This window comes from Passer domesticus, chromosome 2 (genome assembly GCF_036417665.1).
Source record: "Passer domesticus isolate bPasDom1 chromosome 2, bPasDom1.hap1, whole genome shotgun sequence".
Lineage (NCBI taxonomy): Eukaryota > Metazoa > Chordata > Aves > Passeriformes > Passeridae > Passer > Passer domesticus.
This window is the reverse complement of record NC_087475.1, coordinates 64,613,584-64,641,005: the sequence shown is the minus strand read 5'-3', so window position 1 is coordinate 64,641,005 and position 27,422 is coordinate 64,613,584. Positions and strand designations below refer to the sequence as shown.

Sequence of the window (27,422 nt, the reverse complement as noted above, 5' to 3'; positions counted from 1 at the left end):
GAAGTTTGGAGAATATTTAGCGTAGGGCAGTGCTGGAGCAGAGGACAATCTGTACTTTTATCAGCAAAGGCTATGTCACCTTCTTCTTCCATTCTCCCTCCACACAAGTCTGTGCTGAACACATGAGAGAGACAGGTGGGCTTGGTGCAAAGAACCAAATAGTGTCAACTTCTAGGTAAAAATGAGAGGCATGAATCACCAGCCCAGAGGACAAGCACAGGATAGAAGAGTAGTCTGCATTTGGAGAATATTGAAAGGAAATTACTTGTCTGAAAGAAGATTTGAAAGAGAAGAAGTTTTCTGTCTGTGAAAGCAGGGAACCATTCTCTGAATGAAGATGTGTGTGCAGCTCCATTTTGTATTCAAGGCAAATAGTGACCTTGCTGAACAGGTATTGGACAGAAAGAATTTTGCTTAATAATAGACATCTTCTGAGCACTCCTAAGTGAAGGAGCTAAGCAGACCTGGACATCTGCCTGCCTTAGTCAATGGAGAAAGACAGGCACCTTCAGTGTGATTCACATTGCATGATGTCTCTCATAATTATTTAAAAAGAGGCCTACACTTGGGTGATAGGGAAACTGTCCAGACTTATGATTGTATTCTTTATAGATAAAAATTTCTTATTCTTGAAGGACCCTTATAATACTACCTATAAACTGCAGTGAATGTAACTGCCTCAGCATACTGCCTACTTCTGCTAGATAAACATTTCTTGTGGGATAAGATCATTTATCTGAGGAAGAAAAGTTTCATTTAGTAACTACTATAGTTACTGTGGTTGCAGTATCATGAGATCACCCACACGAAGAAAATGTTTATTGGACTGTTTGAGTGATTGCTTCCTTTCCTGTGTTTTTGGCAAAGTTTTTGGGCAGGGGAAGAAGTAAATGGACCAAAAAAGGCTTATTCACCTCCCCACCCACATTGTCACCCTTGATTGTATCAGTCATGATATAACAACACGTGTTTAAACATTCTGTAAGTAAGGAAGAATTTTAATGGGTGATAATGGCGGAAGCTCATAGTGTAGCTTGTGACTAATTTTGCAATGGTTTTGGAAAGTGCCGTAGGTGGCTCAGGGAACCCATTGTGGGCTCTGCAATATTTCACCAGCCAACAAAAAATAGCAGTGTTTTACTGTCCAGTATCTAAATAGTGGTTTATCTCCTGCAGTTTCTCTTCTACTGTGGGTGACCAAAGAGCACAGGCATATCTATCCACCTTGTAGGGGAGGCAAAAGGCTGGACACAGGAAAGCCAACCTTCCCACAGAACAGATACCTGGTTAAAGTTTGATCTTGCCGAGGTGTTGAGAGGGTTGATGGCTTTGTTGAAGGGATAAGTGCGGCAACAGCTCTCTGGTCACAGAGAGAAACAACTTTCCCAGGCATTGTCCTGGGGAAAAATCTGTGAGAAGATAAGAGAAAAGAATGAGAAACAATTCTTATCTTAACTTGCTACACCTGGTGTTATGAACATGTGAAATGTGTTATAGAAATTTTTGTTTACCAAAGAGTAAACAAAAATTTGTTTACCAAAGAGTAGTTTCTTAATTAGCCAATGGTGATAGTATTTAAATTAGTAGACAAATTAAGTCCAAGTATATCGTAACTGTCTATAAAAACAATGTTTCTTAATTATAATATAATATAATTTTAAAAAATCAACCTTCTATAAATCATGGAGTCAATGCTAATTATTACCAGTTCATAGATGCCTCTCAATGATAGGTAGGTAAAATTTATACAGTACTAAGAAGATAGGAAGAGTTGTAAGAATGTTGTCTTTGTTGTTTTGCATATGTTAATGAAATCTAAAAGACTATAAATCCTGCTGCTAATCTGATATCTTTATTTGCAAAAGCACCTCAGCTTTCCACAGCATCTTCAATAGCACAATATTTACTTAGTCTATAACAAGAGATATTGCTATTTGCTTTTCTCACTGTTTGTACAGATGTGGTTATAAGAGGAAACCTTTCCACAATATTCATCATACTCTTATTTGAACTAATTTTAGAACTGCTCCTTAGTTACAACTTGGCTTTCTTTTCTTTTCCATTCAATTAAGAAATGTCTGAAGTCCGGCCCTCACTCCTGCACCACAGCTTGGCAAAAATCCCTTGCATAGAAAGGAGCTCCCTTGGTCCCGAGTGCCCTGCCCAGGGAACAAGGGATGGGATATTGCTGTGGCTGTTGCAGCTGGGCCCTTGGCTCTGGGCTGCCTGCCTGCTGCCCTGAACAGCACTGGAGTGTCAGTGTGTCGGGAGATCTCCCTCTCTGCCATGTACCAGAGGTTCTTGGAGAAGATTCATGGGCAAGCAGTCCATCTGATGAAGTTTAGACACCCAGGATGTGAATATATGGGTGGACTTGCTTCGAAGCCAGGGAAAAGAAATAGGTCTTCTGAGTCATCTGCAGAGGAATTTGTTCTCTTCCAAGTAATAGGCAGAATGCTTTTGTGGAGTAGGTGGCATCTTAAACAAGTGATATCACCACTTAGAGTTTGTGAAACCAGCATCCCAGGTATGTATTTGCAAGGTGGATTTTGTGCCCTGGACCAGAAAATTCACATAATTTGAGTCTAGATGACAATGACCAAACAAGCAGTTTGTTGGAATGCTGCCTTGTATGTATACATATATGTCGTGGGATTACATGAGCTTTTATTGATATTCAGGGGTGAGCTGACCAGTTCCAACAGGGTGGTTAGGGACATGGAAACCAGCCCTAAAGAAGGCAGATGTTGTGTGATGAGGTGCTACCAGTGTTTATCGGAATTTGGTTTTGCACCAAGATCTGTAGTAGTCACATATCTCACATCTTCTGGAGGCATTTGAGTTCCAGCAACTCAAGTGATATTTTGTAAGAATATAGCTCTTTAAGTGATGCTTTGAATTTACACTTGGGCACAAGAAGAAAGGGACTACTTGTAGAGAATTAGAAATCCACTCTAGCTTTTGTCAGTGGGATTCTAAGCCTGTCTACTAAAAAGCTATCACGTGCTTCCTTTCCCACTTCACAATTAAATGTCCTTGATGTGACCTTCAATCCCGTGGTGCTGAAAGAAGTCCTTGTCTAACACCTTTTCACCCATGTCTGGGGAAGGAAGATGTTGGAAGGTATGTCCGTGTTTAGGAATGTAGCACAGTTCTGAGATTCCACAGCTGGTGGGGACACTCCCAAGGCATGTGGACTTAGCAGCTCAGGTCCCAAATCATGCTGACTGAAATCATGCAACAGCGCATCTGGAACAAGGTTTGTGACACTGGGTGCAGTGCCTTGTGAACACAGACTGCTTTGGGACCTGAGCCATATAATATCCAGTTACCTTCTTCCAATCTTCATAGCATTTCTGTGAACATAATTAATTCTTTTCCAGCTGAAACCAGGACAGGTTTGCATTAAGGTGTTCTCTCTAGTTATCTCTTGCCCCTTTAAGGCTCTGTTTGAAATTTTTTCATGCTTATGCAGCAGGGAACATCCCTAATATTCTGGATAATCTGCCAGTGAAAAAGCAGAATCTGACCCTTGCATGAGGGGTCACATGGTGATCATTCATCTCACTAATGAGAAGGAGAACATTCCCCCTAATCTGCTGTGTGTTTTCCAGTCCCTTCTGGTCACCTCCTTTCTTGCATTGCACAAGAACAAGATTATGACTGAGAGTATTTTTTTTTTTAACTTGTGGAAAAGAGAAAAATCTAGAAGCAGTCTACAAGTAGCCAAAATCTGACTGCACTCAAAATAATGGGCTTCATGGGTATATATACATACATACATATGTATATATATGTATGTATATATACATATATGTATGTGTATATATATATGTATGTGTATATATATATTTATGTATATATATATGTATGTATATATACATATATGTATGTATATATGTTAACATACATCTCAGGCTCCTTCTCAGTAACACTTTGTAATAATTTCCATTTAATACACAGGCAGGTTCACATGACAGAGGGTGTAGTTCAAGGCAGAAGCTCCCTCTATCAACACCTCTGTCAAAGAGAAACCCATATGGCAGGAGTGCACAGATATCTGTGACTAAATTCGGTGTCTTTGATCTTGGTCCCAAATGTGCATGGTGAGTGAGATAAGCCATTATATAGCCACAACAGTGGTCAAGGATGACAGTTAGGCACTCATTCCAATATTGAGATGGTTACAGCTGAATTAGAATCTGCCCATGCCCAGAAAAGCCTGCTGAAATTTCTAGGAAGTGTGAGCACTTTGTAGGACAGCTGCCTACGGGCATGAGAGTACAAGGAGAGCCTGCCAGTTTTTATTTCTAGAAAGGTCCTTCTAGCAACTGATGTCATTGCTATTCTCTTCTCTTTGACAGCAAGGGCAAATATGACCATGGCTCTGACTCCTGGGCACAGAGCAGTCTGCCTGCATCCCCACACTCCAGTGACTTCATGCCATTAACCTAATTGTATCAGACATTGGAACCAGTGAAGCCTTTAACTTATATCTCTGGCTGGTGAAACAACATTAAACTTTGTAAAACTCAGCAATCCAAAAAAGTTTTCTGCAGACACCTTTATTAGTAATTAGATTAAGGAGCCAATTGTGAATCTATTGAATCTGGTGCATGTTTAGGCAGCAGTTGGCTTATAAAAAGATGAAAAAAATCAACAATTCGGCCCATTAAATGAACATTCACATGACTGTGTTATAACTATAGATTAAAATAAAACTGAAATAAACTATGGATTAAAGTTATAAGACTGGCATTCTCATCTCTTCACGAATAGCAGCTTCCACTCTGTCTGTGTGGATTTTCCACTTGCAAAATCTCAGGCACTTGCAAGTCACAGAAAACTGAAAATGATTAGTATGACAAAAAAGGTGCTGTTTATAGAAGCTCACCACATATTTATTATTTACAGTTTTCCATTCAATGAACACAATTCCTACCACAATAGGCAGTGATGCAGCAGTGACATCATCTGTCAATCAGTACTGATACTGCTGAGAATGAGCCTTTTGCTTTTTTCCCCCAAATGGCTTTCAGAGTAATTGGCACATCTTATAGAGAAATTGGTAATCTAACATGTGTTTCATTTCAGATATTAATTCAGAGTGTTTTCTGATAGTGCACCTACTCATGATTCCTATCAGTTGGTGTTTCAAATTTTCTTTTATTTTCTTCCATTCAGCTATAGCTCCTTCCTTTCCTTGTTATCATATAAAATGTGTATATGAGCTGGATATTACCAGTTCAGACTAATTGTCCTGTAGTGCTCAAGTTGAGGCTAGCTTGGCCATAAACTCCAGCTGGTGTGGGACCATGCTGTAACCCAGGGAATGAATGGGAATGTGTAGGCAAAGAAACCATGACCAAGTCCAAGATTTTTCATCCATTTCAGTTACAATTATCTCCAGTGTTATCTGTGGTTACACAAAACAAACAATTTACCAGGAAAAGTAAACTTTTTGGAGTGTTAGATACACTACCTGTAAACTTTAAGTAGTTTGTCCCACCGGGAGAACAACTACATGGTGTGGTCTAGCTGATAAACATAAGGCATCCTTCTTCCTGCAATAAGCAACAGCATTGCCTATCAAAATGCAATTGCTTCACAGAGATGGTACTTCTCCCCCCTTCTGCCCCAATATCCAAAAAAGACAACCAATTAAACCAAGCAGCACTATAAAAAATATTGACTTAAATGAACAGAAGGGATTAATGACATCTAGAGTAACGACAGCACAATTCTTATCCCAGGCAGAGCTCTAGAGGGAAGAGCTGCCACCCAGAGAAAAGAGCTGCTTGTGAGGCCCAGAAGAGTGTTGATTCTGCTCTTTGTGTTACACACAATCCATTTACAAATGGCAATAAAAAAATCCCAGGTATTTTATAACAAAAACAAATCCATAGGGTGGGTTTTTGTTTCTAACCTGTATTGATGTGTGCTAGTGTGTACCAAATGCTGACTCCAGTGAATGTGAGTAAATCTCTTGAATTAGCTTGTCTATACCAGCTCAGGGCCCAGCCTTTAAGAGATGTGCCTGGACTGTTGGATGGAACAGGTCCGTGTCCCTGTGCAATCATGACCAGATTGTGATAGCCCACACTGGCTGTGTTCTTTTTAGCAATTTTAGCTTGTACCCTCTACAGCCCCACTAAACAGCACATATCACAGTCTGAGTAAGAGCACAGTCTTTTCAGCTGGCATAAAAGGCAAACCCAGATATTCTGGGGGAAAAAAGAAAATTTATTTAGGTAGATGTAAGCCATGCCATGTCTGTTGCCCTCAGAGCTGGGGGTCTCACCTTTCACTATCTGATGTTCCTGCACAGATGTAGATGCATAACATCTAACATGAACTGAATGCTAATTCTAATTCTGAATTCATCACCTAATGGTGAATTCAGCACCACTACAGAAATTACAGCTGTGGCACAGCTGTGTGGAAACAGTCATAGACATACAGCAAGATTATGTCTGATACCTGCGTTTTTATTAAAAAAATAATGAAGAGCAAGAAACAAGGAGCTTTCTATAGGGTTATAAAAGTAAGGACTAATGATGCCTGAGCATCAGAAATTCTTCTCACAAATGGTCTTTTGACTCTCTAAGCAAATTTCTATAAACCATGTTTTCTGTTTTCTCTAAGTATTGAAATGAATTTGCTGTCTCCTAAAGCAGTGGCGTTCTCAGCATTTGGCTTGGCATTAGGGAGCAGGAATATCTCCCATTGATCCCATTGATATTGGCTAAGAGCCAACATGAGTTTTCTGCAGAAGCAAATTCTGAGTTCATAATTGTAAGTATTCAGCAGTTCATATGCCATTACTGAGAGCTACTTCCTCGGTTAGAGAATATTCCCATGAGAGCCATGCATCCTAAGCACCTTGAATCTGTAACATAAAAATTCACATTTAGCTTCTTGGAAACAAGACATAAAAAAAATTCATTCACAAGAAACATTTTGCGAGTAATTTCTTATAGCAACCATTGAAAACTCCCTCTTCATTTATGTGGTGCTTGCAGACAGAAACGTTGAGGGGAAATTGGGATATACAGCTGTTTATGTTATGCCCTGGGAACTCAGGGCTGCACTGGGGACCTCAGTGTAAAACCAGCTGTGAACCACCAGGGATTGCCCCCTGTACTGAGAATGGAAGGAAGCAATAATTTCATTCTCTTCCCTTTTTTTTCATGGCCAATCCTATCTGGCTTCATATCACCTGTACAGATACAGCTGTAGTAATCTTTACAGTCTTGTCTAAGAATACCACCGCAGCTGGGATGTTTATACAGTTTTATAACTTGTGTCTGTGTGTGTAAAGAGGAGCTAAAGAAATGTGTACGAGCTAAAGAAATAACTTAGCCCAGAGAATATTGTAATTTGGATATCAGACTTAGTGCAGGTAAAAAGCCGTGTCCCTGGGAAGCTGCTGTGTGCAGCCGGGATGCTCGGGAGGTCGAGGCTCCCATCTAGCGGTGAAACTAAAAGGAGCAAAAGGAGCCGATCACGGGAGCGAGCATTGCTGAGGTCCTTGTGAGCATCCTCCCTCTTTTTCCGAACCATAGCTGACTCAGGAGAAGAGAAAGACAATGAAAAAAGCCAGGCAAACCCCAGCGTCTCTAAAGTTTGAAACAAGCAGTTCAATTCACGCAAGAAGGGGGCACAGGTATCTGGGGTGTCTTTACTGAAGGCCAGGCAGGACATTCTGCAGATGTTCTGGCAGTAGCTGAGGTACTGTGAGCTGACCCACAGGCTCAGGAAAGGCAGAAAGCAAAGCCTGGTCTCTGCACAGTAACCTGGATTTTCAGACTTCCTTTTTCAGAAAAAAAAAAGAAGTGTCTGTCACGTAGAGTAAGGAGAACAACATAATCACTTCTGCCAGGATGCGCCAATGAAAAGGAATAGAGCACTTCTTGGAAAATATAATGACATTATTGGCTCCACAACAGCAATGAACTTTGCAAAGAGGTCTGTGACCTTGTGAAGTTTGGTTTTGTGAAGGCGCCCTACATATTTCCCCCTGAAACCACCTTAATTTTCCCCCAAAAAACCCACCCAGATACCACAGAACAATTTTTGATATCCACAGGCACATATCCAGGCAAACTGTGAAGAAATCCAAGTGCATATTTCATAAGCACATCAATAACCATAACCATATTGACTATGCAAAAAATGAAGAACAGTGACACTTGAGTGATAAAAGATAGTGCTCTGCATGCTGTTGAAGTCAATAAGGTGAACTGAAGTGAATTAAATTGAAATATCAACTCAGTTTCTGCTGCCTCATGTTTTCAGACAATTGGATTTCTTTTTATGCAGGGAGAATTATAGATGATAGATTGCAGTTCATTTCCACTGCAGTAATTTTTTCTGGATGTTCCTGTTGTGTCTGCTTAGTCCCAGTGGATGTGCTGAATAACCTCCATGAAGTCCTTGCTGAGTGTGTTTTGACTCAGAAGTGCAGTGACCTTTGCTTGCTGCCAGCTCTGGCAGCTATTTGATCCGTAACTTTGGCCTGTGCATTTCTGTAACTACCACAGTTTCCTCAAGATGCTTTTTCTGAATAATGGTTTTAGAAAAAAAAAATCACAAGAGGAATGCTGGCTGCCTCAGTCCTTGCCACTCTGGCTGTCCCTTTCATTTTGTGCTGATGCTCAGATTACAGGCCTGTAAGACTCAGCTGTCCCAGTTCACCAGGGTTCACATAAATATTTCCTCCTGTTTCAGTTAACCTAGTTTCACTCCCTCCTGCCTGACCTGGAGGTAGTAGAGAAAAACACAGTTAGCATCTCCATGTTTTGCCCACCTTGGGCCAAAGGCACACGTTCTGCCACATTTCAGGGCACAGGAATAAAAAATTTCCATGTTCGTCTGAGCACAGACTGAGCTGACTTGCAAGATTTGTGAATTTAACAGGTGTCTTAGCCTGGAAAGTGTCATTTGGCTTTGTAGATTACTGCAAACACCTTGCCAAGCTGCAAACCCATTTCACCATCCATGACCACCTGTGCCTATATCTCAGTGATTTTCTGACCTGGCTGAAATCTCACCTTTGTGAAGACTTTCCAGGTTTTAAGAATATGAGTAGAAAACAGTTTAACTGTTTTTGTCTTACTTTCTTCAGTATTATTGATGAGGCATCTCAAAGATGGACCCACTGCAAACAATACCTCCTCTAGGGACACATCAAGTGTCCACGTCTGCAAGTTGCTGAAGGGCTTCATGCAGGCTTTTTGAATCTAGATACCCAAAAGTAGCTACCCTGTGCTCAACAGGCTGGCAGTGGGCCTCTTTGCAGCTTCTGTGCAGCCACTGCTTTAGTATGATATTTCCCCCCTCATATTTAGATCCCACATCATAGATCAGCTACTCTGGAAGAAGGTGTTGATTGACTGAAAATTCCTCAGAGGATCCAAATGAACTCCCTTTGCCCCTGCAAGTAGCCACACCTGTGTATATTATCTGACTGTTCACAGGGAGTATAGGGGAAATGCTCTTTGAAGTTTAGCTTGAAAGTGATAGGCAAGGCTGTGTAGCCACCTCTTCTCTTTCCCTAATCCTTTAACTGTGTCTTAATACAGACTGGCAGGGCTGTGTTACAAGGACAGTGGAAGGTTGGGTAGGTGGGAAGTGAGTAGAGGCAGAAGATCAAACTATCCAAGGAGAAAGAATTCATGTTTATCAGCTACCACATTTTATGTTAAAACTGGCAAATGTGAAAGAAAAGCATGGAATCTGATTTCTCCTGCTTCTTTCAGAAGAAGAGGCGACACTCAGAGGGAGGCGACAAAAACTGCTCCCACCATACCTGGTTAATAATTATCCTGCTTATTTTGGGTTGCTTCTCTTCAGGGAACTACCAATTATCAGTAAAAGCTTTTCCATTCTCGCAGTGGGTGGAGTGATGCCAGCAGTTGTTGGAGCAGCTGGTGAGGCACACTCACGGTAGTGACGGTGTTGTAGGATTCGGTTCTTGCAGGGTGTCCCTGCAGGGGTAGCTGCTCCCTGCTGAAAGGGCCCTGGCTGGCTCCTCGTATTCCTTAGCATGACCAAAGTTGATTCACTTTGGAAGTGTCTTTGGAGGTGCTGAAAGAGATGTACTAGGAGATGTGTTCAAGAAGCTTATAGCAAAGATAATAGTACCCTTTGATTAATTATGTTGTAGCAGTGGGGACAGGGAGAGGGCAGGCTGTGTTTTAGGCTATATAAGGGTTTATTTTTTTTCCAGAGACATTGTGATGTGAGTGGAAAAAAAGTTTACATGCAAAACCCCCACTACTGGTAAGTGATGAAGATATATTTCTTCTGTCTTTCCATCTTCTCTAGAGCTCAAATGATACCTCACTTGCACTGAGCACCTCTTTCTCAGACATCCCAGCCAAACTGCTCCTTTTTTGCTTCTCCACTTAAATTAGCTTTGTCCTTTTTCACTGGGTTAGCAGAGCAGGAAGGAGATAAGATCCAAAGAGTGTCTATGAAAAAGTCTGGAGGTATGGTGAGAAGGCCTTGCCTGGGAACGACTGACAGAGTCTGGCAGCCCTGTGACTTACCAAAGATACACTGTCCCCTTTCATTAGTCATCCTATGGACATCCTTTGTGGGAAGGATAATTGTGTATTAGAATTTAACTGGAATGAGTAACAGATGATCCAGTTAGAGATCAAGACAGACAGGTCGTTTAAATGTTTGCATTCTATAAACCAATTTGAAGAACTGCTGCTTACAACCTCCATTCCTCACTGAGCTATCATGAAGGAATTTTGGCTATTTATCACATTCACCTGCCAAAGACTCCATCAATGGGTGATGGATGTGACAGGCAACAAGCTGGACATCACAATAATTCTTCAGTCATCTTGAGAACAAAGGACTCAAGAGGCGAGACAATATCTAATTCAACAAAGACTAACAAAGCTCTGAAAGGTCCTAACAGAGTTTCCACTAAAAGGACATGAATTCCTTCAACAAAACAAGCAAGGCCAACTGGTTGTTCCCTTGACCCCGTGTGACAGAAGACAAGACAAAGTTCCCTTGTCAAGCCTGTCATTTAATGATAGCAGGGTTGTTTGAGGAAACAAAAGGAAGGAGGAGGCTAGATACAGCAGGGGATAAGTGTGGTAACCTCTCACCCTCTGAAAAGGCTGCCAAACAACAGCTGTAGACATAGGTCTGAAGGAGGGTGTGTTTCACTAGTGTTCATCTTATTGCTTTGTTACAGAATATATGCAAAAATTTCCCTAACAACAACAACAATAACAGGTTTTTTTTTTTAAAGGATTGATTTCTCATTCGTGTAATCATTTTCCATACACATTACTGCACATGAATTGGCATTTCTTTATTTTCTCATGCCTGGTAGGAATGCAGTCACTGCTTTTGTTGGTCCCAGGCTGTGCTTATGCTGCTACAAAACCTGTTCAATGAATGAAATTTTTCCTGTGGCGGAAATTTATGGAGAGTGTATGTCTTCTAAGTCAAATGGTAATACTTAAATTAAAATGTAGGTTAGATGGAAAGTTGATGCTCCAGATTTACAAAAAAAACCTATTTGTCTTCTGCTGGTTTGACAGGTTATTGTTGTTTGACATGGCTCAAGCATGTACTGTTAAAAATCAAGATTGACAAGTGGGCAACAAATAGATTTCACTGCATTTTCCACTGAATCAGCTCAAATGAAAATCTTTATCTTCATTCTTGAGAAACTGATTTCTCCATTTTAATGCCTCAAAGAAGCAGTTATAAATGTTTGAAATGCATGATATCAGAATTTATCTCCTTTCCCATACTTTGTGAGCTTTCCAAAAGAGGAACAATATAAAGCAGTTCCTGATTGAAGTTTTGGGAAGGCAGAATGGACTGTTACCTCTGTGGGCTGAAAGAGCAGATATAACCATTCTTGAGGATTCTTCTTTGCTTTATAACAAGGTCAGTTCTGCTTCCATCTTCCCTTTTAGCCAGTGAAAGGTAGGAACCACTGGTATTGCACCTCTGTTGATGGATGTTTCTTGCCACCCTCCAAAAGCACTGATGATCAGCGCCTGATTTAGGATTTGGAAATGCACCACCAGCTCATGTTTTCAAGTATGTGTGATCTTTGGAACACTACGTGTCATAACTACTACCATATGCAGCCAGGGATGCTAATTTTTGTTTAGAGCTGAGATGTGGTCTCAGCATTCTCAATATTTGTTGTCTTTTCCTTAAATATTTAACGGGTTGTGTGTGTGTGTGTGTGTGTGTGTGTGTGTGTGTGTGTGTGTGTTTGTAGAACTTCAAGGGAATATATGAAATAGTCAGAGACTAGAGAGCAAAGTGTTTATTCTTGCTGTAATGAATTGCTTACTCTGTTTTCCTCTGTTTGGACTCTCTCAATTAGCTCTGTCCAAAGAATCTACTTTTTATGCAGCTATATAGACATGTAAGAGTTCACCAGAGACTGACAACTGTGCTCAAATTTCTGAACAAGCTAAAATAGAACAAGCCTCAGTAACTTTGCTATTCACTCACATATTTTATGTGTGGAACTTTTCTTTCTTTAAAAGCAAAGAAAGTGTTCTGATTTAAATGTTTAAAGCATAATAAAATGCATTATACTAATTTATATGATACAACAGATTGATAAAACTTTATGATAGAAAAAGAATACATTGTCATCTGCAGTTTATCAAAGATTTTCTTGTTTGAAATCAGAACTTTGTTTCAAGGATGATTTGACATTCCTTTGTATCAGTCATGATTAAATTTAACTATCAAGCAAAGAGATGTATGCATGTTGACATGTTATTCAAGAGATAAAAATGCATTTTGACAAATAGCTTATTGATAAAAATTCTTAAGTGTATTTATCTGTACATTTGATTTTATGGTTTGTTTTTTTTTTTCCATCTGTGTAGTTTGTTTAGTTAAACAAAGCACATATATTGGATTTTCTAACTTGACTTTCTTATCCAGTCATAGTGGATCAGGAGCTGACAGAATGTCAGGGCTAGAAAAAAAAGCAAACAGTTTTGGGAGTGATTGGGTGTTGTTAAATGGAACTTAGATCACTCTGGTAGCTGCAAAGAAAACAGACTTGTTGAAAACAGTAGTAGGAGAAAAGTGACTTGAAACAAAAAACATTGAATAAATGAAGTCAGATTCAAGTAGCTAAATGAACAAGCAAGGTGTGAGCATTGCCTTGTCAAAGCCAGTAATCTTAGATGCCATTAAATATTTAGTGTAGTCTATTTGATGAGTCTGGTCTATTTGATCTGCTTCTCACAAGCTCTTTCTTTGGGAGGTCTTTATTTATGATTTAATAGCTGCCCATGAACTTGGAACTTTGAATTGAGAGAATTAAATTTTCTTCTTCAGCCATATTTGGCATTTGATGAGTGTCTGTGCAGAAGGAAATAATTTCTTGAATAAGACCCTCACTTTTAATTACCAGCTGTCTTGGATAACAGTAGCATATTCAGTCCACAGCAGTAACTCTGGGGAAGAGACCTGTGATCTGTGGTTGTGGCTGAATTATAATTGCCCTGTTATTTACTTAAAAAGGGACACTGACACTTACAGGTACATATGAAACAAAATTTGAGTATAAATAAATGAAACACTACTCCAGAAACATGTTTAAAAGCAAATGCCTCACGGGAAAATATCTCAAAAAACATTTATAATGGCATTTCTCTTCTTAGAAAACAATGCAGAGTATATTCTTCATTTAATCCTTTAAATTTTTAAATCCATGAAGCCATTTAAATTACAGTAGATTCTCTGAAGAAAACAAATTAATATACAATAGGGGAGGAAGATTGTCTCACTGCCCATTAGCAAAGCATAAAATAAAACATTCATGTCTGAAATAATTGTAAATGACCTTTTATGACTGCAAATGAAATTCTATTATATAATGCATTTATTGTATTGCTTCATGCATTTATTAATACTTCCTTGTTTTAACAACAACATGAACAATGGGAATGACACATATGTTGGCACAGAATGAATGCGACCCAGCAAGCTTTTAAAAAAATTGGGAATGAACATGTTCGAAATTGAGAACTCTCTTTAGAGCTTGAAAGATTTTTTTTGTTTGTTTTTTTAAATTACTGAGATGTCAGCATATGTTTTCAGTATTTAGTTGAAGCAGAATAAGAAAAGCTATGGACCATACGAAATGTCTTTCAAATGCAGTGCATATAATCAGATTTACTTTTCATAGGTGTACCTTTTCCTGTGGTTTCATCAACAGAACCTTGTCGGGGTTTTCTGGTTCATTGGTTAGTTCTGGTTTTTTCTTTGCCCTGTATCTCTTTATAAGCCCAGGTGAACTTATAAATCAATCTGCAATTGAAAGGCAATGTCTGATACAGTAAGCAGTTTCTCAGTGGAGTTCCCAATGACCTTACTGATTCAAGCCTTTATCAATATTTTCTTGATTTCCACTGATTTTCTGGATTTGTAGGTTTCCTGACAAGAGGCCTCAGAGCGCTCTGAGGTTCACTGGTATTGTATAATATTTATAAACAAAGACTAGTATCCCATGTAGCAAATCTAAATTCACTTTTATTAGGGTTATTCTGGAAAAATCTCATTTTCTTAACTTGGTAAACAAGTCCCCTGAAACGGCTGTGACAGATAATTATCTCCCCGACTCAGGACAGTGTATTAAACCCCCCCCTACAGCCTTTTGCTCTGAGAAGGAAATCAATATGTATATGGAATTATTATTATTATGTGTTAGTATCGATGACCCAAAATTTTATCTACCTCAGACAGGTAAATCTGGTGAGAAAGTTCATCTTTTTTTTCACAGTTCTAATGATCTATGCTAACATAAAGTCAGCTTAATCTGTTACCTAGCTGGAGGATTGAGTAGACCTTTGGAGAGAATCAATAATGGAATACCTCCATACAAGTACTAGACACCAAACAGCTGACTATATTTCAGGACAATCTCTAGGCTGCTTTCAGCTGCAATGGGAATTGCTACAATTAGAAGGCAGAAAAAGTGGCAAAAACTAGTTTGCCTCAATTCTTGGTCGTTATAAGTAGATGCTAACTTTAGCTGTAAATAAAAGGAACATTTTGAGCTGGTTGTGGTCGATGTTTAATATGCATTTTTTGTAGTTCCTAAAGCAATAGGCACAAATTTATGTGCCAAGCTATCTTTCCTGTTGAGACCCTAGATGTTGGGATGCTTAAGCCTCCAATTAGCACTTCCAGAGGCATTAGAAGAAATTTGCTCAATGGTGTTTGCAGGATCATATCTATTTGATTTAATTTTTTTTTTTTTCTCAAGCAGTCAATGCTTGGGTGGGATCACCTATGAAAACTCTTTTGAACAAAGTATTTTGAAAAACCTTTGGGGCATGTCTGTTTGCTTTTAAATTGTTGTTGATTGCCTCAGTTCACTATCTGCTTATCTCCAAAGCATACATCACGTGGACACATAGTCACAAATACTAGCCATGCCTCGAGTATGCCAATAATAGTCAAAGTTTCTCAGTACTTTCAGCCAGAAATCAATCATCAAACCCGCTGTATTAAATGTTCTTGCACCAATCTAGGAGGACAACTAATGTGGAAAGACACAAATTCTTAGGTTTCTGTCTGCAATATTTTGCCAGAGGAGTACTTTGGAAGAGTGTTTTATTTTACAGCATCCCTTACACAGGGCATCTTTGTACTGAGTGTAACAGAGCCTGACATCTGAATCCGCTTGGTTCCCGGCAGCGCTGTGGTATCAGGTAGCTGAAGCCATCTCCTGGTTACTGCCGGGTGAAGCCCAGAGCGACTTCTTTCAGCAGCTGGACTCCACTCGGCAGAAACTATTCCTCTCTACGCAGACTTTCTCTCCCGTGGAGGCTGATTCCAGCCGACTCTTCCCAGGTATCACCCCGCGGCGGACGGGAGCGGATCAGCACCGCGGCCAGCGCCCCGCGGCTGCCCACAGTCGGAGCCCAGGGAACCCAGGAGAGCGCAGGAATAGTGGGAAAGGGAAGTCCTGCCTCCGTGCTGATGCTTTTTATGGGGACCAGAGGCCAAACAAAAGGTCAAAGCATGCTATTTGACCTCCTCAACTATATTTTAAACAGAGGAAAGGACAAAGCTCTTTCACAGACACAAATGGAATAGAAAAGTAATTTCTGCATTACCATCATGCTTCTCACAATGTTAGACTGAAAACAACTGGTGCAGCCATAGGGTTTTTTCCCCTCCTCATTACAGTAAGTGGCAATTCTTTTGGTCTGCTGAGGGCAAAGGTAACTGCTGCTGATTGCCAGATCTAGTGTGAAATTAATGAGCTGAAAGAGAAAACGTATAAAGGGGAGGAAGTGACACATTATGTTTAAAAAGATCCATTCTATATTTCACCCCAACTCCCAGCGAAGAAACGTGACAGATGACATCCCTTACAGTGATGGCGCTAGTTCTGCAGTGAGACTGATCCGCAGCACTTCTATGTATGTCCTTGGAGGTGAGCAGGAAAAAGTTAGTGAACCATTAAAAAAGTGCAGAAGTACAACCAGCATCGACTCTTGCTTTCAGCCAAAAGAGGAAGACAGAGACTGGATGTACTCTAAGACTCAGGACTGCTTGAAGTACCTACAGGATCTTCTAGCCTTGAGGAAAAAATATCTTGAAAACATCAATAACTTGAAATCCATGCATATGGCTGCAGATTCTCCAGCATCCACAAGATCATCCAAAACTGGAAAAAAGTCGTTTCTTCCACTTCCTTCCAAAGAGTCTTCTAAGGTAATTTCCAAGAACTTTTGCCATGTGCTTTGTCTTAAGCAACAAAATCGTCGAAGCTATATCACCTGTATTGATTTTCTGCTTTATTGCTTTCAGCCAGTGGTCATCTTACTTTTGCCTCAATTGAAGTGTTGCTTAATACCTTAAGATTCTTTCTAAGTAGTGTAAAATTAGGAATGAATGACTGGTCATAGAAAGAAATGTTTGAGGGGAGGAAATGTTGGGAGAGTGAAAGTAGGAAAAAGTTACGATAGTATGGAGAACGTTATGAAAGAGCAAGCTCTGTTATTCTACTTAAATACCTCAGAGTCCTTCACTATGATTATTTATAGCTGTTAATGACTGACAAATGTGGTAATCTCTGGATTTCATGGCAGTCTTATTATTGACAACATTAGTAACACCAAATAATTATAAATTCATTGAAACAAAAAGAATTTTTTTTTTCTGAGTGGTCAGTTAACTTATCAGTGCTACATTTAGCATCAGTGCAACCTCTTCTGGTAGGATGTGGGGCATGAGGAATTCTTAAGGTTTCCTTTCTCTGCTCATTAATAAGTTGGTGGGTCATTTCCAGACAGTGTAATTCTTAACCCTTTACTGTAATGAAAATACAAAAATAAAACATCTTTGGTGTTGATTATTTTCATGTTTCCTAGAAATAAAAGCTTTATAGGTTTGCACGTCACTAGGCAGTTCAGTGGTTACTTTGACTAGGCTTGATTCAGTGAGGACAAAACAAAGGACTGCAGAAAGTGGGATGATCTGCTTAGGTAACATGACTGCAAACAAGACTTCAACAGGAGACTCACAGGTTATCCAGTGCAGTCTTTAAGCTGGATAATAATGGAGATGGTGGGAAGAAGGTATGTAGGGCTGAAATTACTGATTAGGCCAGGCTGACTTTAAATAATGTTGCTGCCATATTCAGATGTTGTGTCACAGGAGAATGTCAGAATGGTTTGTGAACTTCTGAGATGTACTGCTGAAAATATTGATTAAGAAAAACACCAGAAGCTTAACTTGTTTTTTTGGCAAACAATTGGATCTTCCACAGTCTGGGGCTAAGAATGCTGTCATCGGAGTTTGGCCAGCTAGCCCCTGTGTATGAATAATCCTGGTAGTGACTGCCATGCTCACTCCATCACCCATCCCCTTGGAAACAGCCAGGAACATCAGCAGGATATTCTTGCCAACACAAATGGCAGGGTCAGAGCTGCACACCTCTGGCTTTGTAAAAATTAGGGAGAGATCAAGAAGACTTTTACAAGATTCAGATTGTTCTTCCTAACTACACATTTAATGTTCACAGATTGCAAGATTTGTGTTATCACCAGGCTTGAATGGTTTTGTCCTAAGCTACCTTGTTCTTATTAAACTACCTATCAGTGAAAATTCACTTCTTTCTCTAACCTGCTGCATGACTTATGGGAAGGTAATTTGTCCAGACAAACCTGTCCCCATGGGAGTTTTGATCCAAAGATCCCTAGGTCCTGGACTACAGACTGACCATGGATTCAAAATGTGTCACTTGTGTCTAGTAGAAGAAAAGAATAGAGGTGAATCAGATGCTGGGGGCACATAGGCATGCCTTTAAAATGCTTTTTAACCAATAAAGGCTTAGTCATAATATCAGTCACTATTTCCAGTAGATGTGTGGTAGCAGCTATTTTTTAACACTTCTGAGGATGTCAATCAACCCATAATGTCAGGAGGGGAATCAGCTAGTTCATCTCTCTGCCTCCACAGAACAGGGAACAGGCTGGTCCTTCAGAGGAGTGACATGGCACGTATCCTTTTCTCTCATTGAAACCCAGGGTAGCAATTTTCTGAGCTGGTGTTGCAGCCTGACAATATACCTGACTTGGACTAGCAAGGAAAATATATGTCCCTTCATTAGGTAGAGCTTGGCAGGAATTATTCATCCCATATGTACCTTCAGAATCCCTAACCCAGGTTTTATGACAACTTCAGCATTTACAGATAGGCATTTCCTTTTTCATCAAGACAGGCTCCTAATTTTAAACTGTGTGGCTTTCCTGTGGGAATTATCAAACTATCACAGTGTTGAATGACTCATATTTTAGCGCACACCATCCTTTTTAATTTCAAAAAGACTTCAGCAATTTAGATCTGGATTAATTTCACCTAACCTAGGCATTTTAATAAGATGCTTATATTAGTAACAAAGTTACCCCTCGATCCCTTTTCAGCTGAGAGAAAGAGATGCCTGCAGAGGAGGGTTCAGCCTACTTAAGGCCTGACTCATCTTCTGAAGGTACTGGAGCCCAGCATTAATTACAGAAGGAGCCCTGCATGATTACATTTCTAACGTGTGGCTCTTTAGGAGCCTAGTGCTAGGCAGAATAAATTTGGCCAAAAAGCCCAGCTGTCACTTAGTGACCAAATTAAATGACCTGCTACGTGGATCCTGAGGGATTTCATAACACCTGGCCAGTAGTGCCCAATTGGAAGATACTTGTGTTTGAACATACAATAGGATGGATACTTGCTAGACTGCTGCCCTTCTTTCTTTGATTTCTACACTGTGGAGTGGTCTGGACCTGTGTTTCTTTTCTGGCAGCCTGAAGTGCGGCATCAAAGATATGTTTCGTATTGAGTTTGCTCATTAAGAAATCATTGTGCCCAACCCTTGGCTAACTTTTTTCTCCTTTGATCAACAGGCATCCATGGAAAGAAAAGGGCCACAGTCCAGTTCAGATGTAAGAGAAGCAATAGCTTTCTTTGACTCAGTCATTGCAGACCTGGATTCAGAGAGGTGGCGGCGAGTTCCTGACGTGGGTCTGCCAAACGTGGATGTCGATTTTGATGGTGCAGTATAAACCAGCCAAATATGATGGGGTGTGGGGTACAGAGGGAGGAACAGAATTGTGAGATAATATTTGTTTAATTAATTAATTTAATTAATCAGTTGTCCTCTAGTTTTGCTTCCCAAATCTAGGACCATTACATGCAATATGTGAAATTACAGTAGTATGTCACTTGTTCCCTGTTGAATGGGTGCAACTATTTTACGTACAGTCATTACATGGCAAAGGTAGCATGGGCAGAGCTGGAGTAGTGCTTGCCTTCTGCTCAGGTCTTGCCTATCCACCCTTGCATATCTACCTCAAGCTGTCTTTGGAGAACTATAGAAAGTGTAAATGTATTTTTTCTTCATCTTTTTTTTTTTTTTGGAAATGGCTGGGTGACTCCTTTACAGCTATCAAAAAATAAGTCATTTGGTGATTAGGCTAAATAACTGGAGGTTTCCATCAGAAAGGATGGGATTGCCCAAAGAAATGAAGATGTGCCAATCTAAGGTCACCATCTCTCCTGTATAATCAGCAAAGGGCTATAGATATTTCCTACCTTTACTTCAGGTGAATAATTGAAACAGGCCATTTTAACAGTGCCTAAGAAGTGTATTTGAGGGGACTAGCTCTCACATACATATTTATGCTGCAGGTGTTGAAATTCTAGACAAAATGAATCCCATCCCAAGTGATATCCTGCAGTGAAACAAAGTTTTTCTCCTGATCTTACCTGCAGGAAGGACCCAGAAAGCACCCTTGCTGTGTTCCCTGACTGTGCAGATAAAAATGTCACTGAGAAACTGTTAATCCCAGATTATCTTCTGTCTTTCAGTTGCTACCAGTACGAGTGAACACAGTTTGCATTCAAACTGGATCCTTCGGGCTCCCCGGAGATACTCACAAGATACTGCCCAAGCAGCTAAGCAGTCTCAAAGAAACAGTCAGCGGAGAACCACTGGCTCTAGGAAAAGGTTGGAAAGGCATCCCATGTACCTGCCCAAAGCTGTGGAAGGGGCATACAGCACTTTAAAATTTAAGCCTAAAACACGCAAGAAAGAATGTTGAAAAAAGAATGTTCCCTTTTCACTTGAAGACAGAATAAATGAAATAGGGCATGCAAGACCTATTTCATGCAAGACCTGAATTTTTTTATTTTAATTTTTTTTACCACTGATCCATCATTTACACTCCAGAAGTGAGCTGTGCAGTCACTGAAGATTCTTCATAGGGGACGTATTTGAAGCCATGGCTATTCCAGTGTTGGGCCTATATGAGGGTTTAAGTCATCAAATTTTCTGTGCCTAACAATACTGCCTTGTCATTCAGCTTGGTGGGGGGGGAACTCCAGCTTGACAAGCCTTTTTTTCTAGTGCTGTTACAGAAAGCAATGATTCAGAGATTGCCTGGTGCAGTAATTATTCTTCTGATTCCAGCACTGCAAAGCAGTTCAAGGAATTCAGTGAATATGCTGGAGTTTTTGCAGCAGTGTTTCCAATGTCAGAGCAGTGAAGCAGAATTTTCTCCTTCTGTTGCTTGTGAAAATTTGTACGTGCCATCATTGACTCTATGTTCTCAGAGTATACAGCAGCACCAAGATACACTCAGTCTGCAGCACAAGCAGAAAAGAGTTCTGTGATTCTCTGAGCTGGAGTGAGGGAATCAGCATTAGAAACTTGTGTTTGGGGAAATAGTGTGCTCCGGTTGTGTTTTGTACTCTGCTTGCTATTGGAAATGGTTCTGTTGTTGCATGTATCAAAATAATCACTGCATGCAAAAATGTATGCAACTTTTTTCATATGGTTACACCATGTGCTAGTTTTCATCCATTTTAACACCCAGCTGATGAATCTAGACACCCCAGTGTACACTAGAAAAGCTTAAAGTCACGGAGAACATTTTGTGAATAAATTGGAGAAAAGGTTGTTCTCAGAGACAGAAGAAAACTTGCAGACAAAGCCACCACATCACCTTTAGATTATACCTAATATTTGGAATTCTGCTACTGCAACATTAAACACAATATATTAGGATGAGTGAAGTCTAGAAGTGTTTCTCTTCATCTTAGAGGGGATATGTATTCTATGTGATACTTGGAATTAATAAGATCCATGCTCTGCCTGTTTTGCCCAGCTCATGCTTTGTCTTAAGAATTCGCTAAGGTGTTTGGGATCAAGCTTTTGCTTACTTGATTTTTTTTTCATTGGGCATCGTTCAGCTGGTGCTGGACTATGACAGATGGATCATGGCAGCACTGCTATGACCAGCTGGTGAATTTTCTTGTTTCTGTGATCAGTAGTTTTGTGTCCACAGGCTTGGATGAATTTCCTAAGGCACTGGCCATCAATATAGCCCATTTGATACACCAAAACCTCCATAAACCTTGTACCCTCACACAGAATATTTGGCAGGTGGTAGTTCTTGCTGATTTGTGTTCCCAGTCCTTGGGAGTAAATTATTCAAAAGACATTTCTGCCATGAGTTGCAAATATATCTCTGAGCTTAATGATCTAGGCCACTTTCTGTCATAAGATAGGAAAGTGCCAAAAAACCATATGTTCCTCCATTCAGAGCTGGCATCTCCTGTTTGATTAAAGCATTTTGATTCTTTTTCTAGTGATGTTTGTGAAGAGGATGGAAGAATTGTTTCTGTAGCACTTCAGTTCTGGAGGTGCTTTTGTTGCTCTTGGCCTAGTTTGCATCCTCTTGAAAATGACCAGTTTAAATAACATAATTGATACATATTCAAGAAGAGTTTAAATTAAGGTCTGGGTTTTGTCTCCCTGCTGTTGGTGCTTTTCAAAATAGTCTGTATCCTTTATATTGTGTTGCTGCCTTTGTACCTCCCCAGTCTGTACTGTCTGAATGCCCTTAAAACTATTCTGCCTCTGAATGTGAGCATTGAATTCCACTCAGCCAGGTGGGATAGCCAGAGCGCAGCATGTTCCAAGCACACCCCTGGGTTCTGGCATGCCTCAAGGCTGCAGTTCTGTGTATGTGTGAGAGAAGGGGGACAGTGCTCAGAACTGTACATTTTTGGCAGCTGTGTCACCCTGAAACTCCTCTCCAAAGAGAATTGCATACTGAAGTTGCCGAGGAACATTTTTACTGACTGTGTGGGCATCTTTTTGCTACTAGAACCTGCAACATGGATGGGTGCTGACAGAAAATCTCACCATCTTGTTTCAGTTACTATAACGGAATTATGCATGTGCATAATTAAAATACTGATGAGAAGAAAGAAGAAAAGGTTTCCAATGTTTTTCTGCCCTGGGCTGTGTTTCATGCTCATAGTGCCAAGGTTTTATGCATTGGAGTAACTGATCTCTTTGCTATTGTTTTAAGAATGCATTTTGATGTGCAGAACCAGACTGCTTCAGCATGTGTGACCTTCCCTGTAACCTCCTGTCTGTCCTTGTAAAACAGACATCTCTGATCATCTGGCTGTGATAGAGGGTGAGGGTCCCCCTGCTGTCCAGCACAGAAGCTTCAGTGTGAAATTGGGTTTGCTTTTATGAATAAGAGACAAAGACAGGGGGGAAATCAGATTTATATTTTCTATTTGGATTCTGTGATTTTTTTCTCTTTTCTTAACATTCACTTCAAGCCAGTCATCATCTTAGGAAATTCTAATTAAGCAAGTAAAATAAAACTAGTTTTTCTCTGAGAATATGTTTTATCATCTATCCCATGAATACAGGCACCTTCCTTCTCCTTCTAGCATATTAGCCCTTATGTGCCCCTCACTGAACATAGCTCAGCTCCAACAGAGCTATGGAGAGCAGTCCCTGCATCTCGGGGCACTCTCTGCAGAGCTGGGAGCTGAGGGTTCAGAGGTCTTTGAGCCACCTGTGCTAGAGCAGGCAGCTAAGCAGAAAAGGAGCAGGAGAGAGGAAAGGCAAGATCTCCATCCCGAGTGTCAGCTGCCTCCTCAGAGAAGGATTTAGTGTGGATGGCAGCACCCTCTGTATATTCCCAAGACAGAGAACCCTGCCCCTGCCTGGCACTGGCATACCCTAGGCAGCTTCCTACACAGCTTCCAGGAGCAGTTGGTTGCCCTACAAAAGTGCTCTCCATCTGGGCTGAATCATTCCCTCATGGCTTTGCAGGCAGAGCTCTCTGCATGGACACTGAAGGGATTCTCTCTGTTAGGGGTTTGTCCTCTAAATGACCTTGCTGCAACTTGCAGTTATTTTCAGGCATAGCATGCTAGAAATTAAGCAGCTACTAGAGGTGTTCTGACAATGCCAATCACACAGAAGAGTTGTTCATGACCGGCAGAGCTCTGCATGACCTAGATCTTTAGAGGAGATTGTTAGTGAGCCCTCTGAGTCATGCCCCCAGGCCGTGGTAATGAAGGACATCAACCAGGAGCTCTATCGATCAAGGTCGCTGTGTGCCAGTGTTCCCTGCAGCACTGATCCCCAAGAGCTCTTTCCCAGAGCACTGGAATAATAGGCAAGGTCTTTGTGAAAACATCTAATATTTTGTTGTTTCAAACCCAGCTCAGTTGAAGTATTAGGATATGTCAGGTCCTTCTAGCTTGTGTCATTGCTGAGTACTAGCTCTGAAGGGGCCCTGGCTACAAGTTTCTGTGACACCACATCCCCATCTGTCTTTGAGAAACTAAAGACACTGTGTACAATAATCCAGCAACTGAAGAGAGGTGAAGTCTGTTGAAGAAATCATATCCTGGAGGATTCAAAAGAATTTTGTCCTTTTGTGTTGAGCAAGTCAGTGTAATCACAATGCATCTAAGTGAGGTGAAATCGTAAGGGTCTGTCTTTGGCAGAAACAGAAGAAATATAGGCAGCTAATGGAAAGTTGGCAGCTGGACAAGATGTAAGCTCTGGTTTGAATCTTGCAGTGCCATAACGTTTCGATGAAGGCAGAAGGTGTCAGCATCGCCTCGAGTAAAGCAGGAAGTCCTCCGAGGTAATGCATAGAAAAATACATGGTTATCTGCTCCTCCAGCTTTGAGGGGGTGTATTAAAAATATTAGATTCACACCTAGTGGGTGTCTTGAAAATTTTCACAGCTATTGGGTCAGTTTGTCATTCTGCTTGGGTAAATCTGGGAGAGTGTCTCCTGTGATTTGGTGGTAGGGCAGGTCCACAAGGAGATGAAAGCAGCGCGAAGCTGACCAGTCACAGCAGGCTGTTTTAAGAGGCTTTTGGCAACTTTTGGGCCTGTAGCTCTGAATTATTCCCATGGTTAAGAGAAAACAGGCTGCATAAAGTCAGTGGAATGACTCTTTAACTATTGTGAGTTTAACAGGTAGAAAAATGTTCTGGAGGAATTTTGAGGGCAAACCATGACAAATGAGCCCAGCTGCTTCAGAACAGACTGAGAAGCAGAAGCTAAAGCCTGTTGCTTGATTAGCAGCAATTTAGTGCGTCATGACAAGCTTTCTACTATTAGGCTTGTCATATTAAAATATTGTCCATCTTTTATAAGGCAAGACCAGGCATCACCATCTGAATGACTCAGTGACTGTGATACCCTGACTCCTCACAGAAGATGAGGCAACCTATCAGAGAAAATATAAAAAGAATTTATGGAATCAAAAGTGATGTATTCCACTCTTTAGTAGAAGTGAGATTGAGAAGGAAGCAAGACTTCACCAAGAAGCTTATGGCACTGATAGGGAGACACAGCACGTGACACCAAAGTAAAATAAGTGATTGAGCACAAACCTTCCACAATTAAGTGCTGGGGACTGTCACTTACAGCATCAGCTCTTGAAAATTTCTAGAAAGGTAGATAAAATTGTGACTTGGCCACATGGTGGCAGTTCACTCCTAGCTATTCTGCAACCCTCCTGTTTCTGTGAATAAGAGAACTGAGGATGAAAGTAAAAGGGAAGTTTTGTCCTGCTTCATCAAGAGACAGTCAGTATGTGTATCTGGTATTCACCTCTGGGCTCCTTATTTCCCAGTCAGTTGTTTGGCAGTTTCCAATGATCATTAGTTCTTTAAATGAGTTTACTTTTCCAGGGAGAGATTTCCTTAGGACATAAACAGCCATGACATCATAGGGGACACTGAGACTTCAGTAAATCATGGCTGAGAGGGTGACCATTGCCTTTGACTGTGGCTGGAAACAAATGGACAAAATAATGTCATCACTAGGAGTAATAATGCACTCTAAGGTACAGAAAATACAGAGATGGATTAAAAATAATAAGCAGAGGAATTTAAGATTCAGAAGTTCAGTCTTGAGACAGGTCTGAGCTAAGGATTCTGACCTGATTCTGGAGTTTTTTCCAAGGCCCAGGAGAATCAATAGATGAAGTTCCAAGCTTCTTGGGGTTTGTAATGCTGTTGTTCCAGAATTTACTAATCCAAGCAATTTAGTTAGTCAAAAATGAACCTGATCCTTCTGCTGCATCTGCCACTGCGGTGTCTTCCAGGGGTATGTTTATATTCAGGGCATGAAAGCTAAACTTCTAGATTTTTTTTCCTCTATTTTATGCCAAAATACTAATTTAAATGGGGAAAAAAAGGAAGATGTCTTTGTACTGCTTATGACTACAAGTCAGCAATGGCAAATTTAGATGGCTCTGTAGTCGTCAAAATATTCAGACTAATAAGGTTCCCTGCGTTAAAAAGGCCCATCAGCCCTGGCACTGCTCACATGCAGGCTCTCAGTCTGTGCTGGGTTGTGGCTTGATGTGACACTGAGTCCTTTTTGACTGACAGAAGTACTGCCATCATATGCAGGTATTTGTGTGTGGAACAGCAAGGGGAGAAGGGGCTTGATCAAGAAAAAACAAGCTGTTCCTAAGTTAGAGTTAGATTTATTATCATTTCACTGAGAGAACTGGTTCATAACATTCTTACCCTTCAATAGCTTCACTTTTCAGTTTCCAATATGCAGAATGAATTTTACCACCCTCACATCAGGGATACAGATTGTTGCTGTGCCAGGAAAGTGAGGAGCTCAGTGGAAGGACTCTGGTGCAAGCAGAGCTAACCTGTAATTACAGCTGAATAAAGCCAAGTGAGTACACTTGGGGCAAGATTTGCAGTCACCCTAAGTGGGATTTTCAAAAGGCACGTAACTAGCATCAGTGGGAGTAAAGTGACTCTGAAAAATGCACTGGTGCCTGACTGCTTCTGGAAAAGCTGGTCTGGAGCCAAGCTTGAGCAAACACAGCTTCACTTCTAGGAATTAAATTAGACTCATGAGAAGTCCAGAATTAGGCCACTCTTTCTGTCTGTAAGCTTATTAACTTTAAGCCCTAGGGTTGTGTCATTCTGAGTTAGAAAGAACTGTCCCACACCTCTGTCAGATTTCTGCAGCCCTTGCTCCTCTCTTCCTGCAGGGCTGGGGTTGGTACTGATCTTCCCATTTAATTTGAGCCTGAAGAATTTGTTGACAATGTTCCTCAAAGCTCAGTTACTCACAAACCCAGAATTTATATAAATGCTTCGTGAATTTGAGAAATCCTGCTGCTCTTACGTTCACACAGCTGTGTCTGAGGGCTCTTGCAAGAGGCATTCAAAACTGATGTACTATTTAAAAAAAAGAAAAAGAAGACATGAAGAAGAAAAGAAAATCACGTCTGCTGTGCCAGAAGAGCAATGAGCAGGTGTAACTTGGTTGCTGCAAAGAGAAGAGAGCAGAAGCAGCAAGCAGACAGTCTGACCCTGGTGAGCTTCTTCCAGAATCACTGTTTAACATGAAAATATGAAGTGAGAGAACAAAAATCCAACATCAAGCTTTGAATGTCAGATAAAAATGCCAATTTTTATGTGGTTTTCCCAAAATACCAGTTGCCTTCCATTCAATTCTGATATGAGATCCATTATTTTCCTCTTTATATTCTGTCAATAGTTCAACTATATTGGTTCTAAA

The 27,422-nt window shown here is 40.5% G+C and overlaps 1 protein-coding gene and 1 long non-coding RNA gene across 3 annotated transcripts; both read left to right on the top strand.

Moving 5' to 3' along the window:
- The first annotated feature begins 16,335 nt into the window (after positions 1-16,335).
- C2H13orf42 (chromosome 2 C13orf42 homolog) lies at positions 16,336-23,173 on the top strand. Its single transcript, XM_064411309.1, has 3 exons — positions 16,336-16,749; positions 19,434-19,581; positions 20,398-23,173. Exons 1-3 carry the CDS (start codon positions 16,336-16,338, stop codon positions 20,628-20,630), a joined length of 795 nt encoding a protein of 264 aa, XP_064267379.1. The 3' UTR covers positions 20,631-23,173.
- Positions 23,174-24,198: 1,025 nt separating this feature from the next.
- LOC135295484 (uncharacterized) lies at positions 24,199-27,204 on the top strand. Of its 2 annotated transcripts, none has more exons than XR_010357597.1 (4): positions 24,199-24,295; positions 24,430-24,497; positions 26,428-26,564; positions 27,037-27,204. It is a non-coding gene; the product is annotated as an uncharacterized LOC135295484 (long non-coding RNA). The 2 variants fall into 2 exon arrangements; XR_010357598.1 differs by having other exon boundaries at positions 26,415-26,564.
- The last annotated feature ends 218 nt before the right edge of the window (positions 27,205-27,422 follow it).

Bases quoted from the DNA above. Each gene is read 5' to 3' on its own strand.
- C2H13orf42 (XM_064411309.1), top strand. From the start codon at position 16,336: ATGTTTAAAAAGATCCATTCTATATTTCACCCCAACTCCCAGCGAAGA. The intron at 16,750-19,433 runs GTAATTTCCAAG...TTTGATCAACAG, and splicing joins CTTCCAAAGAGTCTTCTAAG to GCATCCATGGAAAGAAAAGG. The intron at 19,582-20,397 runs GTGCAGTATAAA...TCTGTCTTTCAG, and splicing joins CGTGGATGTCGATTTTGATG to TTGCTACCAGTACGAGTGAA.